The sequence below is a fragment of the Bombus bifarius genome, unplaced genomic scaffold, assembly GCF_011952205.1.
Source record: "Bombus bifarius isolate JDL3187 unplaced genomic scaffold, Bbif_JDL3187 scf7180000009145, whole genome shotgun sequence".
NCBI classification, from domain to species: domain Eukaryota; kingdom Metazoa; phylum Arthropoda; class Insecta; order Hymenoptera; family Apidae; genus Bombus; species Bombus bifarius.
The window spans coordinates 725,091-744,433 of NW_022884930.1; the positions used below are offsets into that span (position 1 = coordinate 725,091).

The 19,343-nt window shown below is 31.2% G+C and overlaps 4 protein-coding genes across 4 annotated transcripts; 3 read left to right on the forward strand and 1 right to left on the reverse strand.

Moving 5' to 3' along the window:
* The first annotated feature begins 3,649 nt into the window (after positions 1-3,649).
* Positions 3,650-5,564, forward strand: LOC117213963 (transmembrane protein 18). Its single transcript, XM_033459714.1, has 5 exons — positions 3,650-3,957; positions 4,762-4,879; positions 4,952-5,006; positions 5,087-5,180; positions 5,271-5,564. Exons 1-5 carry the CDS (start codon positions 3,901-3,903, stop codon positions 5,406-5,408), a joined length of 462 nt encoding a protein of 153 aa, XP_033315605.1. The 5' UTR covers positions 3,650-3,900; the 3' UTR covers positions 5,409-5,564.
* Positions 5,565-6,502: 938 nt separating this feature from the next.
* LOC117213962 (mediator of RNA polymerase II transcription subunit 31) lies at positions 6,503-8,487 on the forward strand. Its single transcript, XM_033459713.1, has 4 exons — positions 6,503-6,852; positions 7,269-7,358; positions 7,440-7,727; positions 8,266-8,487. The coding sequence occupies exons 1-4, from the start codon at positions 6,786-6,788 to the stop codon at positions 8,301-8,303; spliced, it is 483 nt and encodes a 160-aa protein (XP_033315604.1). The 5' UTR covers positions 6,503-6,785; the 3' UTR covers positions 8,304-8,487.
* Positions 8,488-8,987: 500 nt separating this feature from the next.
* Positions 8,988-13,862, reverse strand: LOC117213961 (solute carrier family 22 member 8-like). The gene is made up of 8 exons (XM_033459712.1): positions 13,525-13,862; positions 12,386-12,727; positions 11,718-11,965; positions 11,341-11,627; positions 10,632-10,998; positions 10,249-10,490; positions 9,917-10,089; positions 8,988-9,680 (listed from the first exon to the last, which is right to left on the reverse strand). The coding sequence occupies exons 1-8, from the start codon at positions 13,657-13,659 to the stop codon at positions 9,372-9,374; spliced, it is 2,103 nt and encodes a 700-aa protein (XP_033315603.1). The 5' UTR covers positions 13,660-13,862; the 3' UTR covers positions 8,988-9,371.
* A 3,619-nt stretch (positions 13,863-17,481) lies between these two features.
* Positions 17,482-19,295, forward strand: LOC117213931. Its single transcript, XM_033459659.1, has 2 exons — positions 17,482-17,992; positions 18,412-19,295. The coding sequence occupies exons 1-2, from the start codon at positions 17,945-17,947 to the stop codon at positions 18,643-18,645; spliced, it is 282 nt and encodes a 93-aa protein (XP_033315550.1). The 5' UTR covers positions 17,482-17,944; the 3' UTR covers positions 18,646-19,295.
* Positions 19,296-19,343: the final 48 nt, after the last annotated feature.

Sequence of the window (19,343 nt, forward strand, 5' to 3'; positions counted from 1 at the left end):
GGTATTCCTCGCTTAAAATAGAACGCGTAGTTGATTACATTAAAATAAATGTAATTGTAATTACGAACAAGGCAAATTAAAAATCATCTTCGATCGAGACTAATTGCATTTTCGAATAAATGTACATTTTATGATTGGTAATAGTTGCGGCATTTTTGTTTCTGATCTTATCTGGGGGTAGGAGATAAGAGATGCGAAAAAAGGTACTTGAATATTGAAATTATTTGAATTTTGGTAAGGTTTGAAGGTAATTGAATATTGAATATTGAAATTATTTTGATTAAAACTGATGACACATTACGTAAAGAGTTGACTTCTTGAACCAGCGAGTTTCACAATCGCACGAAGATGCAAGAATCATCAAAGATGGCCAAAAGCTCAATTTCTTCAGATGTAAGAGGACTCGACTTACCTCAAAGCATATTAAAGTCATAAGATTTATACTTTTAAATTCTATGTATTTGAAATTCATGATGCATATTTATGAAGATTTGTTCATAGAAAATCTGATTTTAATAAAATCAGATCAACATTAACCGTTATCACGTATCGTTCTTGATTCACGAACGATACATAATTTTGTTAAAAAGCAACTATTGAAAAAATATTCTGTAAAATTCGCATTTTAACAAAGATACTACAATTCTAATAAAAGTGTAGTAGAAAGTTTCAATACAATTAACACAGTATATATCGATATGTGCGTCCTTCGACTTATCCAACGAACGATACATAATTTTGTTAAAAAGCAACTATTGAAAAAATATTCTCTAAAATTCGCATTTTAACAAAGATACTACAACTGTAGTAAAAGTGTAGTAGAAAGTTTCAATACAATTAACACAGTATATATCGATACGTGCGTCCTTCGATTTATCCAACGAACGAATGCATATTCTTGGTAAAACGTCAATTTCTTTTTCTTCCAAGAAACGGTAAGTTATAATATAATGCTTACTATACGTATAATTATAATCACTAATATAAAGGTGTTCTTATAATATTCTCATAATTTACTTCTTAACCAAGTAGATACAATAACAATGAAAGCGAATAGTAATGAAATTTTTGTCATAGAACAATTTCAACATAATATTCTTTAACAATATGTTACAGTCATTTATGAATCATGTCATAAATTGTGAATATTCGAGCAGTAAAATAGGTCACGATTAAAGTCCGATACTTTATGTATTCCTTTGATTCAAAATAACGAATTAACTGTGTTTCCATCTTCATAACATGTTACAACAACTAAAATCAGATATCGAATAGCAGAAAAGGAAACAAACTGCGACTGCAATCCGAAAAGAAAATAGCCATCCGAGCAGAACGAAGACTTCGATGTCGCAATCACGACTTGAAGATGACACGTTGTATATATTTTGAAGCTTTTTTTGTTATGTCGTTGTTAAGGTAATGCATCACTTTATTCCTTGTAATTATTACAGTCAGATTACGTCGATCGATTGATATTTTTCCTTTGCATTAATTGTGGCATTGTTAGTCGTTTAATAATGGAAGACACATAATACAAACAAGGCAAGTCAAAGACCTAGGACTCCACATAGATATACGACTCACATGGAAACAGCATATCAAATCAATAACAGACAAAATCCAAACCAAGTATAGAAAATAAATTAAAAATATACAAAACGATCACAAAACCAATCTGGGCGTATGGAATACCACTATGGGGAACAGTAACAATGAGCCATATAAGCAAAATAGAGACAATGCAAGCTAAAACTCTTAGAACAATAGTAAACGCCCCATGGTACGTTAGAAACGAGGACATTCGGAAAGACCTGAGAATACCAACGGTCAAGGGGGAGATTAGCAGATGTGCAAGAAGGTACAGAGAAAGAATAGCAACGCGCCCGAACCGGCTGGTAGCGGAAACGATCGACACATCAAGCATAGAAAGAAGACTAGAAAGGAAACACCCAGCAGATCTCATAAAGAATATAACCTAACAAACACGAAGATGGTACCCCGCTGGGGGTAGCCACCCACATGATATCAAACAGCCAAAAAATTCTACCAAATGTCCAAATCCCACAAATTGAAAATGTAAACAACTAAATAAAAAAAAAAAATAATGGAAGAAGATATCGAATGGAAGAAAAGCGTACATTACAGTTATATTACGTATTTTGACACACGTATTTATTTATTTATGGAGAACTGATAGCCATATAAATGCATTGAATGTACGTATTATACAGAAACATATATCCTAAACATCGTAGATAGTAATTCTTTAATTGCGTTAACAATAACATGAATTTACACGAGGTTCGTTGTTCAAAAAATAATTTCTTTATTTAGAGACCGTTTACCTTTTTACGTTTGCATTTACATTTACCAGGACTAATCGAAATCAACTTATCTTTGTTATTAATCTTAATTTAATTAAAAAATTTCCTAATCGCAGAAGTTTCTTCATTTTTTTCTGTTTTCGAAATCGACGCTCCGATTCTTTTACTTCTAGCTCAGACATAGAATAATCATATCAATACGAATCATAATCATTACGAATTACTGCATTGCATTATTCAGATTACGCAAGCATATCATCCATTCTAAATTCTACATGGAATTGACAGGCTCGAATAGATTTTACATATTTCATCCTTCTTTTTCGTGTTTGTATATATTAACTTACCAATAAAAAGCGTGTAAGTAAGAAAATGCTTCTCATAAATAGAATTATATTGCAAAAATTGTATTTCTATATTTTTCCTATAATATAGGATTTTTGAAAATACCTTTCTTGTATTTTAAAACGCCAGATTGACGTAGAGCGATTTTCAAATTTTCATTTCGAGTAAAAATTATAAATTATGTTCTTCGTTCTTGCAAAAATAAGTAGATGATCAAAGGGTTAAAGACTATATTAAACTTACCGCATTCACATTTACATATATACATATCTGCATTGCGCAGCACGTCACCAAATACGTGCGAAGAAACTGTTTTCTTCATAGTGTTTGGTAATGCAATCAAATCGATTGTTTACTTTAAAGTAAGCTGAGTATCACATTTTTATACCATTATCCAGAATTAATTTTGTCTTTTGACTACTTAAATTCATGTCTACAAACAGAAAAAAAAATAATTACATTATTACAATATCAATTTTATTAAAGGAGTCGTAAGATCAAGCTTTCTATCAACTACTGAATTAATTTACATTTACCGATAAAATATCAAAGAAATCGATTGTTTCGTATGAAGGTAAAATTCGCTCACAAGACACTTTGTTTCCGAGGAAAATAAATTTGTGAATTTATTGTTAAAGTGAAGTCTTAGGTGGACAAATTTTATTCTACATTATCTTCACAGATAGAGTGACCTCCTGCCGATTATTTAATCCTGTCCGAGTCGGAATTAGCCATGCTCAAGTATACTTGATAAATTTCCGATTTCGATTTTCTCGAAAATTAAGCCGAAAATGAAAAAGAATTCATTCTATACATTTTTTTTATTTTTCCATGAGAAATCACGTTTTTATATGTTATTCGATCGGACCCGGTATGCACCGCAATGTCGATATCATATCGACGACGGCGAATGCTGTATTTAAATCTGCACCATGCTCATAGATAGCGCTGTATGCACATACGGTGAATTCTCTATGTACGTCTCAAACGTGTAACGTTGTTAAGTTCCATAAAGTCGTGTGTATGCGTCGAAACGAGAAAGACGAGAACAACGAAAGAGAAAGACGGGAAATCGTTCTTGCTACGACTCTACGATCGTTGTTTTTTCCGTGTGTTGCCGTGTTCGCGACATTTATCTACATTTACATTGTTCGTTATTTCCTTTGGCGTCCAAATCGACCAAAAGTAGGTTGTAGTAGGGCGCTGTGGCCCGAATTTTACTAACTACACCATGTCGGAGGATCAAGTCAAATCTCCGATCGACGGTATTCTTCCGTTTTTACAAAGCGTAAGTAACGAAAATTTTACTTTCATTTTTGCTACGTAAGTTCCGTTTTATTCGTCTACGATTGATGCCCCTTAATTTATTTTGTTCTCTGAACGTGTTCTAGTTTTTGAAAGGACGTTCCTTATTTCCCTTTCGTTCTCGATCACTTTCATTTTCAGTACCGCTGGCAAAAAAGTATCAATGTAAAAATACTGACACAAATGTCAACCATTTCGGTCGGTAATTTGATTATTATACCTGCATTTTTCAAGAATTTATTTCGTTATTCGGTCTCGTTTGTATAGCTTGACTTGGGTTTGCTCGCAATAGCAGCTATGAAATACAGAATAAATATTAACTATTGACCGATATTTTCGCCGAGAATTTATTTTTGGTGCATGCATCACAGTTTGCTTATTCGATGCACGGCTTACAAGCCGTTTTTCCGTCTCATTTCTAGATGCGGATAAATTATAGGCCCAGTTTTATATGTCAATCATCAAAGTGACATGTTCCCGCGTTCATTCGTTAAACGTGATTTGGCAGTATGTATAATACACACGAACAGCAGACTCACGTTATTTAATATATATGTACAATGCGACATTATATAAATGTGTAATTATTGATATGTATGTTAAATCGTAACTGTGTAGAAAGTATTTTTGTCTTATTTTCTTAACAACTTGCTGGTATTTTGTATACCTGATTGTTATTAGATATTTTTGTTTCATTATATAACATATACCATTGTAAAGGGCATATAAACAAGCAATTTACATATTTGAATTAAATTATAATTCATTGAAGAATTGAATTAAACAGATTGAATGGCGGGATCCATGGCTTGCATTATTGTTAACTTTCCATATTGCTGTCACAATGACTGCATTAATGACAAGAAACCATGCCAATTTTCAAATTATGTTATTCCTTGCTCTGTGTAAGTATATTTCGTATTAAAAATAATTTATTTACTGTACATAGTTATCGCAATGAAGTGTTCATGTTGCAGTACTTTTGGTATATTTCTCTGAAAGCATCAATGAAGTTGCTGCGTCTAACTGGATGTAAGAATCTTTAAATTACTAAGAATTATCATATTATTTTGGAAAGTATTTGAGATAATATATTTATTTGATTTTAATAGGTTGTTCTCAAGGCAACAATATTTTGATTCCAATGGGCTCTTTATATCTGTCGTGTTCTCTGTGCCTATCTTGATGAATTGCATGATTATGATTGTAAGTAGATAAAAATGTCCAGTACGTTTAAAAAAACCTATATATATTTTTTTTAATAGTATGTATTGTTTCCACGATTCTCATCTGTAGGCAAGCTGGCTTTATCAATCTAGTCAATTAATGACCAGTTTGAAGAGAGCACAATTGAGGCAACAAGCAAGGAACCGGGAAATGGAAGATGAATCTGTGAACACAAATGGGACTGTTGTAAGAGAAAAGCAAGAATAACGTTCTAGTCCAATAATAAGGATGGAAAACACAAAGTATAAAAATGTAAATTACATACTATGAAACAAGCATTGACTTGTTTTTACCTCAAATAGCGTAGCGTATAACAGCATTGTAAAATTTGGCGAATATTCAACATAGCATTTTTTTTAAAACGTTACTGCCGACAGAATAATTACTGTCATTCATATTGAAATTGACTAGCTCCGCTGTCGGTTGGTTGTCTTTCCAATATTATATTGTGTATATATAATGATTAGGACGTGAATTCAGAAGCTTGCAAATAATTTATTTATTCAAAATCAACGATGTGCTAAATTGCGGCATGGCACGCAATTTGAAAATTACAAGATATTATATAATTCTCAAGAGAATACTGTTATCTTATATTAAGGTACATTCCAACGGTTCTCTACTTTTATTTTAACGTTGAAATATTCATTATGGATCAGTGTTCTTAAAACATTACCGGTGTACTTACTATTGTAACACATATTGCTTATTGCGAAAACTGATAAAAAAAAGGCATAATTACGTAATAATGGCTCTAGATATATGTGTAAGTATGTATGTACGTGTGAATGAGTATAATTTTCTCAGAACCGAAGTCTTGAAAGATGTAACGAATATATTATATTTACAGTTAAGAATTTCTTGTGTTGTACATTTGTGTAAATGAACAATTTCTTGTCGTTGCAATATTTAACGCGTGATTAAATTTAAGTAATAAAGTATTTCTTCTTAATATTGCGTATTTCTCTTTTTTTGTATCAATTTTCTATCAATAATGTCATTATTTGCTTTCAAACTTAATTCTGATATACCCAAATATTATCGTAGGAGCAATAATAAGATGTAGCATAGATTTAACACGTAGTAATTTTTTAAATCAAAAACCAAACCAAGGATTTCTTGTCATTTCCTGTATTACCGACTCATTACAAGATTATGATACCAGATAAAGTTAGAGACGATTATGCAGATCGCCGGTGCTTATGGGCAAAATTGTGCACCAAACGCGCCGGAGAAAGAAACGTGTGTATAGTTCGTCCATCTGATCGCTAAAGGCAGTATTTCATGAACCGTACATTTGGCTGAATTTCGCGCATAAGTATCAGCCATCTTCCCACTGGTCTCTTTTACAACACGGTCGTGGTTACAACTTACAATACAATACGACTCACCTATTTCGAAATAAGCTCCGATATGTATACGAAAATCTTAAGAACCGTAAAGAATTGTAAAAAAACTGCTCCGGAAATCTGTACAAACGTTTCAAAGAAATTTAACTATACGTCGTTTTCTCTATCATAAAGAAATTAGTGTTTCCATAACCAGTGTGGTTGAAAATAATCGACAGTTACGAATTAATGTACTATGAACCGTTTGGATGATCCTCCGGGTCTCATGAAAGGCAGAAAACCATCTTTCATTGGAATGAACGGTATTTTTCATTACGTTCTTACCATTCTTAAAATTAATAAAGTTTTTCCTTCCCAAAAACACTTATCGTATTATTATTTTTCCTTCTTTCTATTAATGCATGTATTATAATTGTAGAATGAATGACATTCTATTAAGCCAAGTTTTATTTTATTAAGTTATTAAATTGGAAGAGAAAATTTCTTTCATATTTATATACTTTAAAATTAAATTTTGGGAGATATAATAGTCGTAATTTACTTGTTCTTTAATAATTTTTAGGTTAGATTACTATACATAAAGTTTAGTTATTAAATCGTAATTTAGTCTGAATTTTAATTTAAGTGTTAGTTTATGCTGAAATTAAACGTAGATAATTTATTATATATTAGGTGTAGAGTACAATACTTTTTACTAAATGCATAATTTGTTTTTCAGGAGGCCCAGAAACAGACGATCAACAACGCTTAAGATTCCAAGTTGAATTAGAGTTTGTTCAGTGTCTTGCAAATCCAAATTACTTAAATTGTACTTTGGACAATGAGCAGTATATTTGTTATAATAACCAATGTGATCGTTATGATAATACTAATAATTATTATTTTTCAGTTTTAGCACAACGTGGATATTTTAAGGATGCAACATTTATAAATTACCTTAAATATCTGTTATACTGGAAGGAACCAGAATATGCAAAGTATTTGAAATATCCTATGTGTTTGTATTTCTTAGATTTATTACAATATGAGCACTTTAGAAGAGAAGTAGTAAACTCTCAATGTACAAAGTTTATAGATGATCAGCAAATTTTATTATGGCAACATTATACCAGACGTAGAACAAGACTGTTACAGACTGCAGCAGAGCAAACACAACATGCAAATCCTCAGAATAATGGTATTGTACAACCTAAAGTTCCTTGAGTAATATATGAGAAACTCACTATTAAATGGGTCCATGAGAACTACAATATTAAAATAGCGTTATATAATGTTGTCCACAACTGTAGTTCCTTATCAGAATTGTTTTAGTTATGTTTTTTGGCTGTGATAAGTCATAAATAAAGTACTTTTCTATGTTCTCAATATATCTGTGATTACACTTCTCCCTTTTTCCTACTATCTGTTGCTATATCATTTATTCATATATCATTTATTAGGAAACTTAAAAATATTTAATACTATACTTAAAATAATAGGTGTGGAAATAAATTCTATCCAACAATAAAACTTCCATTTTGCATAAAAATCTGAAAGAATTTATTCGTGCACCTAATAATTATAAAAAGACATTTTTATAAATAAAAAAACAATCTCTCTTAAATAAACGAAGAACATTATAATAATTCCAATAATAATAAGTATCGAGTTTAGAGAAGTATAATATTGTAAACATTCTGTGAAAACAAACTGAAATAAAGGCCCTCCACTTGTAGAATCTGATTTTGGACGAACGATGCTGAAACATGAATAGCTGTTCATAAATGTTTATGACTCTTTATGCTTCAAGACTGGAAAAAAAGGGAAATTATCGAAGACAAGGATAGAAGATGCGAATTTTAATGATTTTAGTAAGTCCATTCTCTGTATTCATTTATAGAATTTAATTCATCTTGAAACATTGTACATCTTTTACATGAAGCTTTGTATAAATAAAACTTTTTTTTACTAAAAGATGACAATAAAAGAATATATTTACGACAGAGTAATGTAAAGTATGTATATATCTGTATGTTTCAATAATTATTATGTAAAACTAATCTATCTTTACAATACTCAATTCTTATATTGAAGTTATTACAAGTAAATGCAAACTTTGGCACCTATTAGACATATAGATATATACAATTATTAATATAATATTGATATCTAATTAATAAAGAGAAAGAGAGGAAGTTTGATATTACTTCCATAAAATTTTTCAAAATTAGTTTCATAATTGTATATACAAATATATTTATTTAATATACGAATTGTAATATATCTAAAAGAGCTAATAAACTATTACGCTCCGTTATTTCAGCCTCTAAACTGCAAATATTCAGAAATTTATATCACTCACAATTCATTGTCTTAACTTTTAAGCATTATATAAATTTACTTTATGGTAGGCAGTGACAACTGATTGTATTGTAATTTTTCTAAAATTCTAAATACTGAACTTAACATATAATAAATATTTGTCAATATAAACTGTTAGAAAATTCTAATATACGTGAAGAATATAATACACAATGATACATGTTTATGAAAACAGCTATAAATTTATAAAAAATATTATATTATTTTTCACCCTTGCAATTTAAATTCATATATAAAATATTTTCTAATTATAAATTAAGTCATTATTTTAAATCCTTAATTACACGTAATCCAACTCAATAAAAGATATAATTAACAATAAATCTTTGCGATAAATAATACAAAATAATCACATTTTGCAACGGAACGTCAATAATCATAATGATCGTCAAACTGTCGGTTTTAATTCATCGATATAAAAATGTGGCATTAATTTCTTCTATATAAAACTTTAAAAATTTCATTCAGAATTTTTATTTTCCGAGAAATTCACTAATATACCATTTCCTGCGTCCACCCAATCTTCAGAGAATAATTTTGCTCTAAGTATCTCCCTTTCTGAAGCATCTTCAGTAGTAGATGCATCTTCATTATTTAAATTCTCATTATTCTTCTTTTCTCTCCTTTTTACAGTCAACAATTCGGAATCTTCTATTGCGTCAGGTAAAACTTGACTTAAAGTTTCTGGTAAAATTAAAGCAACTACTCCAGATCCTAAGCAGAGCATTCCAATTATTATTAATGGAATGGTTATTGGAAAATGCTCTCCCTAAAAAGGAAAATTGTATTCATTGTTTCATGCCATGTGAATTTATATTTTTTTAAATATAACTTTATTTAGCTTAACATTTTATTTAATTTTTTAAATAATTTATTTCACATACTCGTGTTGAAGTAGAATATTTTAGAGAGGAAGTAAAAATTCGTATTGCATTGAATTTAATTTAATAGTAGTGATTTTATACGTTCCATTTTAATTCTAAAAACACAGTATGCAAATCTTACCGATAGTATGTGTGGCGTGCACAAACTGCCAATTTTCGCGAAAACGGTGCACAAGCCTAAGCAGGTTCCTCGCACAACAGTTGGAAATATCTCAATCGTATACAAATATGTTATGGAAACGGTACTTATCACTGCTACTCTTCCGAGCAAGGACATAATGGTCTTCATGAGATCTACAAAGATGATATACGAAATTAGTAAGAATCTACAAAGTAGGTACTTATATCGAAAATTAATCAATTTTTTCAATGTATAGTGTCTACGCTTTATATGTTACAGAAATTTTAATATACGTATTTTAATACGAAATATTTCTCGTTACAATCACGTACTGGATGTAATGGTGGAATTTGAAAAGATAATTATAGCTGCAAAAAAGATGCAAATTGCACCAGTAATTGATTGATACGCTGACATCGGTAGTCGTCTGCCATATCTAGACAATATGAAGTAGAGAAACACGTAAGATGCAATTTCTAACGCTCCTCCTAGCGCAAAAGTGACGTGTCTATTGATCGCCCAAAGATTCGGCTCGAGCGTCATGAAGACATAACACGCTATAGAAGACGTGAACCTAAGACAGATAATATGAATTACAAGTTTAAAAAACTGTAGTATTTATAAGAACAAATTCGCATAAATATTCACAGTCTAATTATATGAATTTATATTAAGAATATAATTTTGAAGTGGTCAAATTTTGAAAAATTTTTACCATTGATAAATGATCACAATGCCATATTTTTTTAACAGCGTGGATTTAAATAGTTCTAACAATTCTTCTTTCGTTTGCGCGTTACTAGATTTTTCTTTGACTTTGCTAAATTTCTTCTCGTCATCCTTATTTGACATTTCTTTTTTCGCTGGGGTACGTAGCTCTACGATGTCGTAAGTATTTTTCATGGAAAGTCGTTGATTACCAGCAGACTGTGATATCGATTTCGACTTCCGATGGCTCTTCGACTTCGATGGACCATTCTTCTTATTTGTTTCTCCATTCTCACATTGTGCAGAGTCCGGTTCCGATTCCGTTTTAGGCAGCTTACTTTCCAAGTATTCGGATATTTCTCTCAAACTCGTTTCTAAAAAGTGTATATACGTATTAATATAATGTACATTTTTAATTATAACGATTCATATTTCCTTCATCAAAACGATATTGGTTCCAATCTAGCGAATATTTCCAATATAAATTTTTTATCATACTTGAAATTATAAAAGGAGACTTATATTAATACGATATTATATTATTGAGTGGTAACATAAATTCACCCTGTTTTTATATTTATTATATAAATGGAGAAAATGGGCAGAATATGTTACAACCCAATATATTACATTGTACTATCATACATTATACCTTGTATAACATAACATGCTAAGAAAACAATAGATAGAATTTTTCAACAATTTTTGTCTTTTACTTTGAACTTTTTGTCGAGCCGCATCCGTGTTGCTATTTAGTAAATTCGCAGCTTCTTCTTTCACTTCGCTATCGGTTTTCGATTTCTTTAGGTCTGCACACGAAACACGTGACTTTCGTTCCGGTTTAACCGGCGTCGCGTTCTCGGAAATGTTTGTCTCCGTTTTAACATTTTCCCTTCGCGATCTAGTGCAACAGACATTGTATTTCGTGATGCGTTCCACTGCCATATCTGCTTCCGTGATTTTACCCTTTGCTAGTAGCCACCTTGGTGATTCTGGTATTATCCTGAAAGCAATATCTATTATAGTTTCCCAAAAGATGTATTTCAATACTAAAATCTTATTTTTCATTCTATTAAAAACAATAATAATCTACCAAATGTAGAGCACAGTTATAGCAGTGGGAACTGAGACAGCTAATTGTAAAATTCTCCAATCGGGTATAACGTAACTAAGTGCGGCTAAGAGCATCAAACCAATAGCCCACGCAATTTGCATAACTAATGCAACGAAAGTCCGTGCTTTCACAGGAAACAGTTCCAAAGAAAGGATGTACGTCGAATTTTGTAGACCCTGAACAAAAACTCCTTGTAGTCCTCGAAGAGCCAGAAACGTGGGATAATTCTGAAATGGACACTTTATTCAGCAAGAAAAAGGAAATTGTTCTCGTCAAGTTGGTATTCAACGATTGTTTCTTTATTTCTTTCTCGTTTTACTTTCCATATCGAACAAAAGATTTAATTAACACAATACATTTATTTGATTCATTATTCCACTTATATGCATTCAAATAGATTTTTAATGTAAATTAAGAGCGAAATAACGTATCAGTTTCCTTTTTTTTTATTTGAATACAGTTAATTTTTATCTTCTGTTATCATTTTCAATAAATTATAAAATTTGATAGAATATCTAAAAAAGAAATTTTGATAAAATCTCCAATTTAGTTCATTTTTGACATAAATTAAGAATTAAGTTAAAATTTACTTGTTCGTTTTCTTCATAATTTTGAATTATTTCGTTTAAATTGAAAAATGTCTATACCTGCACAACATACAGTGCGACAGCCATCGTGCCCTGAGTATAAAGGCAAATCGCTTGAACCGGAAGTCTTCCTATTCGATCTGCTAAAAGTCCAGCGATACAAGCGCCCATTAAAACACCGACGTAATAAACTGTCGGTCCAAGAAACGTCAAATACCGTTTCTCACAAACTAAACTCCATTCTGTTACTACGCTATTTTCTCCGAATTCAGTTGCAAATTGATACTTGCTGAAGCACAAGTCTGTACTCGAAGATTCCTTAAGACCGGAAGTCTCGTTAACTGCAACAGTCACGTTGCCAAGCTCTTGGCAACCATATATTCGTTTCGTTCCATTCTTTGGCTGTAATATGCAAATGAATCGTTTTGTAAAATTTTAACTGAGTAGCTGATGCTAACTAAATAATTCAATATTTGTTCGACACTGTGTTAGACATTAAAACATTGAGAAATGAAAATTAGAGAAACTTCTGTTTAGTAATTTCGTTTACATAACACTACGAAAATAATGATTAATTACATAAATACATATAATTTCATATGCAGGACGATAAAAAATAGTCAAATTTCTATTTACATAAATTAGTTTCTTACATAAACAACAATAAGAAAACTAATAATAAGAGTAATTAATTATATAATTAATTATGTAAATTTATGAATTAATTTTGCGTTTTTGAGTAAGTTAATGAATAATTTGAAATTCAAAAGGAGCCTCAAATTTCGCAGAAGACAAAAGTTAGCGAATTATTCGAATTAATAATTCATGACATTTCTCAAGATGTATGTTCCTCATTCACCAGTTGAACACTCAATATCTTACTGTTTTATTTGGAATAATTTATATACGTGAGAGAATGATAGAGAGTAGTTATGCAGAAATATTATTCAAAACTTTGTAAACTAAAGCAGAACACATACGTAAATAATAGTAAATGTCAGACATTTCTGTGATTGTAAATAAACGAGTCACTTGAATTTAGGTCAAAAGAGTGTTAGAAAGAATGAATTATAACAATCACTATTATAATACATATGTACCTGCCATATAATTGATCAAATTAATAAGCTATGAAACGTATATAAGATATAATTAATGAAAAAAGAAATACCTAGATAAGTGAGACAAAAGAAACTTACCTGACAATAAAATTTAGGCGTATAATTGTGAAACACCGGGAGCGCGTGGCTCATTGCAACGATGACATAATTGATGCCAAGTAACAGCACGATGACTACTTGAAAGCATCCAACCTTTACTTCCTCCGCATTCATTTCTTCAAACAATCCTGTACCAATTCTGTATTTCACAGGATATAAATCACGAGAGATGATAATCACAGAACAAAATTGAATAATAATAGTGTCTTAATAAATTCACAATTTATCATACAATTCACAAATGAACAATGATAGTCCAACCAAGTGAAGAAATCAATACTGAAATTCCTATTACACGAAGAACGATCCACTTCTCCATTTGTAACGCGAAAATACGAAATGAAATGAAAAAGAGAGTAAAGAAGAGAAAGATATGTGTAAGAATGAGATTTTACAGAGTTAAAAGAAGTTTGATAAACGCATGTCGCTGTGAGAAGTGACAAAATGGAAATTCGTGGCAACAAGTGAAACTTGTCGCGGAGCCCGAACAAAGTGTCATCGGTGAGGGTAAAGCACGCACTAACAGAGACGGGGTCCTCTCTCTCGAAGGATAGCGAGGAACCGATTCCTAGCGCTGAATCAGAGAAGGACAGAAACCCGTGCTATTGTTTTACGCTTGGCGACACGTATCCCATTAACGCACGCACGTCACGAGAAAACGATCTTCTGTCAATAATAATCGATTTTTAAATTGACGTAATATGAATTTTGTATTTCTGGGAAACACGGTGACGTGGCCGCTACTTCCGGAGTCTGAATGGGATGCAGGAAGAATCATAAGAGTCTGTGAAGATAAGGAAATATGTTTCTTTTCGTATACGTATATATGATTGGCTGAAAATCCGAATGGTGTAAGTTAGATCATTGATTTTTTATGTAAAATAGTTTCCTGCGTTTATTAGCATAAGAAATTCATCATGTTTGTATAAAACATAATGCCTAAATATGTGAATGTACATTCGTAATTTGCATGAATTATCTTAATTCTACATAAATATCCGTTTACTATAATAATCGTATTACTCGATTAAATATCATTCATATAATTTGTACTGTAATCTTCTATCATTTAATTCATATAATCATTCACAATCTTAACTTTATAATAAACATCGTATTATTCGATTAAAAGTCGATTAAAATTGCAGCATTCGTAAAAAAAGAATCGTATTATTCATACAAAAGAGATACAACATTTTCAAGAGAATGTGTAAAACAGCATCAAGAAATGTAAAACACATAGTATTTACATGTCGTCCAATTGACACGCGCAAATTCAAATGCATAAACTGAAATAATAGGCTGACTGGGTCTATGAACTCTTAACGCGCGTTTACTTCATTCTATGTTCACCTGTATAGGTTGCAACAGAAAGTCTCGTTGATAGGTATTGATCGTTTCATTTTATTCTATCGTTTTTCCCAGCAAAAATCTTCCTTACGGTTGAATGCACGCAGCATTTCAATCACCGATTTACTATTTGCTTTTCTTACATAATTTATTATCCACTTTGTAGTCCCTGCCCTGATTAATTATGTCTTAATTTACTGTTAATAAGATTTAAAACATTAACATTAATAAGATTTAAAACAAAATTAACAAGTTAGAAGCAATAAGTTCTAAACTTCTTCCTTATGATTTTATAATTTTTCACTAAATAGGATAATCAGATGACTTGTAATTTGTAATACTTGTAAAACTATTAATATCAGTTTGATTGTGCAAAAAGACCTTGATCAAGCCCTTATTTAAATTCAAAATCAAACGAAACGTCAAAATTCGATTTCAGAAAGTTCCAAATAAAAGAAAATTAAAATTCCAGGCAAAAAGATACGTTCTTAGGTTATGTTTCCATGCAAATACATTTAACAACGTGCCCTGACAATAAAATATAAAACCCTAGGAAGATCTTAAAAGACCAGCAATCTCCGGCTTGATCAGAACGAAATTAGTATCGCGTCATAAATAAATGCACAAACAGTTGAGAAGGCATAAAAACCTATCCGGTGTCGTCTTCTTACCATGCCATACTTAGGACACGGTTATCTTGATGGAGGGGTACCAATCATCATAGTCCATGCGACGGTGTTTCCTTCGTTTCTGGAACTGTTTCTGTATGCGAAGAACATCACGTCCGGTCCCGAGCGCATCCTGCCTTTCATTACAAGCTCCCCGTGTTCGCCCAATCGCCGATTCCAAAGGAAACCCCAGCTGAATCCTCCTGCTGGCTGTCCTTCGTCTTTCACCGCAAATCGAACCTTGTCATTAGCATCGTCGTCGAGGTGATCGTACCTCGGCCATTGTCACAGCCGCTACTTCTGAACGACTTTCATTTCCATTCAATCGTTTTAAACCAATCGATTCTCCACTATGTTGGTGATCATCTATTTCTGTCTATTGATACATGCTTGATGGTTCCAGAGGATGCATTAACTTGAGATGGAAGAAGTACTGGATAGATAAAAGTGAAAGTAGGAAAGTTTTATATTTTTTATATTCACGCTGCTGATTCATCTTTCACCATTGAATTATTATTATTGTATAGAGATATTTTATAAGTCACAAGTTACAAGTTACTAGTGCTAATAAACCATTATTATTATTATTTCCATTATTTTACAAATTTTAAATATCGATAAATTTATCGATATTTGATGTATAAACCCGTAGTAAAAATTTTCAAAAAATAATCTGTTAACATTCATTAACTCTATTCTTTGTCCGACAAACCTACATGGTAGACAGGTAAGACTCATTATGACGACAAATGATTGAAGAACAATTTAACGATCGCAAACGATTGAATGGTAATGAAACCACCATTCTAAGCACAATCAATAATGGTATAGTGACGACAGTGAACCATAAAATTGACCACGCTTACAGATATCGATCGAATGAAAATAAAAAGTTATAAATAATTTTATGGTCTGTCACGTATATTTACATTTTAGTTCATACATCATTTTTTCATATATAATTTTTTATGATGTATTATAAATCTATACTGATCATATGAAAATTACAAGAAAAAACAATTTTACAATTTATTACGTTATCAATTAATTCTATATTAACAAAATTGTCTTTATATTTGGTTTTAGAGGTAAGCGTGTATTTTTTCATCCTTTTCAAAATTTTCAAGATATTGCTCATCATAATGTTACAATATCGAAGATTGTAAAATATTGCTTGCTTAGTAATATCTTTGTATCTTTGATTTCCGTAAAAAACAGTAATAGAAAAGCAACAATTCGTGTCAGCAATAATACCCATACTTCAGGCCAAATTCTTGAATCGTTTTTAATATGTAATATCCTCACGTTCGGTTCAATTCTTGGCATCAAACGAAGCATAAATACACATTTTAGATTATAGGTCTTACAATGTGTAAATGGTGAGTCTGTGTTCATTTCAACCAAAAACCGTTTTTCATTAATGTATGACGTTTTTGGTATTCTTCGTATTAATTTCCTTATTCTTATTAGTTATATTACATTCGATATAACAATTCGTTTTTTAGATGGTAATTTAACAAGAGTTACTAAGAAAATTATTACAAATATTTTCTTCCCTATATTAATGTCAAATATCAATGAAATTTGAAATTTATAAAACGACTATCGTTTCCTAACAGCTACATATATACTAGCCTTTAGAACAATATGTAAAATGCATACTTTGACAGACTAAGAGAATGCTCATACAATAGCTCCAAGAAGTATTTGCACACCACCATATTTGTTACAGTATTTACATACTATTAATTAGATCGAAATATATTAAATGTCGTATCATGTACTTTAGAACCTGATAAAAAGATCATTCACGCACCTTGCTGCCTGCCATTTAGTGATTTCACTATTCTAGTTATTAGTTTTTATGAAAGTGCAAATACTTTTTGTTCCCACTGTACATATTCATAAATACTTACATATGTATATCTTTTCTTTCACGCGCTCAATTCGAATAGATCCTCTAACAGCCGTAGCCGTGACTATACACACAGTGGGCCAGTGGCCGAGCACGTATCGCGTAACCTGAAGAGATGGCCTGGATGCCTTTTTTCGTCGTGTACCGTTAGCGTAGAATAACTTCTGCGATCATGCCACTTATTTTACTTTGTCCCCATCGTTCACCTGTTCGATTGTATGTTACGACCTGTGCTCTATTAGCATCAAGGTTTAACGAGAATAGGAACCGAACGAGTTTCTCCCGCGGAAACGTTGTTCAGTCCAGTTCTCGTTGCTCACTCTGCGTGGTCAGTTGAAACGATCCCATCGATACTTACAAACGAATCGGCGGGAAACAAAACATAAAATACAAAGAAAACACATCAACGATCGTTAAGGCATTCACTGATATTCGCAGGAAGTGATTAATACATCGGAAGTGCAAGATGAGAGTTACGCTCGCCTTAGCTGTAATCCTCATTGTTTGTATCAGCGTAAGTAATCCCTGAATATACTTAATCTTCATATTCGATAAATTAATTGTGACATCAGAATGTACGTTCCCGCTATTTGTTAGTCATCGATCACGGGAAAACGTGATCGGACATTTTTATTTGGTTAAAGATTTATTTAATCACTTTAAAATTATTAAATGTGTAGACAAAAAATATAAATCCCAGAAGTAATCAAAATTATAATTTTGTATAATCATAAGAATTTATACCTTGTTCTATATATCATTTGTAATTCCAATTAAATGTTTATTAGTAGCATCTAATAAAAATTCAGATATCTTACATTAGTGTACAATTTTACGTAAAAAGTATAGATATTTTTTCAAGAAATTATAATTTAATATAATGATTCTTTCCTTTACGAGTTCGTAATAATTTATCTCTGTAATGCTCGACAGATTCAATGCGTTGAGAGCAAAGTAAAGAAGACAACACAGTTGTCTCTACAAAGCAAAGAAACGAACGTAGTGAACTTCATGAGATTACTCGTGATGAGACTTGTGTTTGGAGTTGCATCGGCGATGGGTCTCGGTGAAAATTTGTCCGGTGTGCTCGGAGGGATTTTCGTACCTCCTGGAGCAGATGATTACAGTGACTATGCCGATGATGATTTCATATCAGATTTGTTTTAATAATAGTGCACGTTAAAGAGCAATTCGAACATACAATTGTGAACATCAATCGGTTCGAATTATGATCTTGCATTTGATTCTGTTTCGTCCTAAAATTGCTGCACAAAGTCTCAACCAAAGTGTATGTATATACTTGCGTTTTTATACCGTTATTCGTCATATTTTCCGTATACAACACTTGAAATATGCAATAACCGAAGATGCATCATTAGCGGTCTCTACTATCACCTTCTGTTTTATTATTGGTAATGAAAATACTTCTGATTCGAACAACTTAATATTTTTATGTGCAGAAATAAAGATATATTGTTTATTCTTATCTTCAAATAATTACACTTGACTATCTTTAGAACATTTAGTTAAAGTGAATTAGAAATTTTGGTTAATTTATTCTAAATTTAAAATTAATTCAACATCTCTCTTAATATTTTTACTAACTGAATCTATGACTAAATCTATTGTATCACACTTCTTATGACAAACAGTAATTATTTTATTATTATTTGTAAATAATATTATATTATTTATATTTATTATTTATTTATCAGCATAATTATGAAAAAATGAAACCTTGCGTAAAAAGGCGTCTTATATTAAATATGTAATTTAAACTGCTCTTTGTACATATTAAGGTTTTAGTGAAAAGACAAATCGTTACTTTTATTTGTTTTCTAATATTACAAAATTATGTACCTAAA

What these genes read in the sequence shown, in the direction of transcription:
- LOC117213963 (XM_033459714.1), top strand. Translation starts at nt 3,901, where the DNA reads ATGTCGGAGGATCAAGTCAAATCTCCGATCGACGGTATTCTTCCGTTT. An exon ending in TTCTTCCGTTTTTACAAAGC is followed by an intron (nt 3,958 to 4,761) that starts GTAAGTAACGAA and finishes TGAATTAAACAG; the next exon opens with ATTGAATGGCGGGATCCATG. An exon ending in GTTGCTGCGTCTAACTGGAT is followed by an intron (nt 5,007 to 5,086) that starts GTAAGAATCTTT and finishes TGATTTTAATAG; the next exon opens with GTTGTTCTCAAGGCAACAAT.
- LOC117213962 (XM_033459713.1), top strand. Translation starts at nt 6,786, where the DNA reads ATGAACCGTTTGGATGATCCTCCGGGTCTCATGAAAGGCAGAAAACCA. An exon ending in ATCTTTCATTGGAATGAACG is followed by an intron (nt 6,853 to 7,268) that starts GTATTTTTCATT and finishes TTTGTTTTTCAG; the next exon opens with GAGGCCCAGAAACAGACGAT. An exon ending in TGCAAATCCTCAGAATAATG is followed by an intron (nt 7,728 to 8,265) that starts GTATTGTACAAC and finishes CTCCACTTGTAG; the next exon opens with AATCTGATTTTGGACGAACG.
- LOC117213961 (XM_033459712.1), bottom strand. Translation starts at nt 13,659, where the DNA reads ATGAATGCGGAGGAAGTAAAGGTTGGATGCTTTCAAGTAGTCATCGTG. An exon ending in TCGCACTGTATGTTGTGCAG is followed by an intron (nt 11,966 to 12,385) that starts GTATAGACATTT and finishes TGTCCATTTCAG; the next exon opens with AATTATCCCACGTTTCTGGC. An exon ending in GGCTCGACAAAAAGTTCAAA is followed by an intron (nt 10,999 to 11,340) that starts GTAAAAGACAAA and finishes TACACTTTTTAG; the next exon opens with AAACGAGTTTGAGAGAAATA.
- LOC117213931 (XM_033459659.1), top strand. Translation starts at nt 17,945, where the DNA reads ATGAGAGTTACGCTCGCCTTAGCTGTAATCCTCATTGTTTGTATCAGC. An exon ending in TCCTCATTGTTTGTATCAGC is followed by an intron (nt 17,993 to 18,411) that starts GTAAGTAATCCC and finishes AATGCTCGACAG; the next exon opens with ATTCAATGCGTTGAGAGCAA.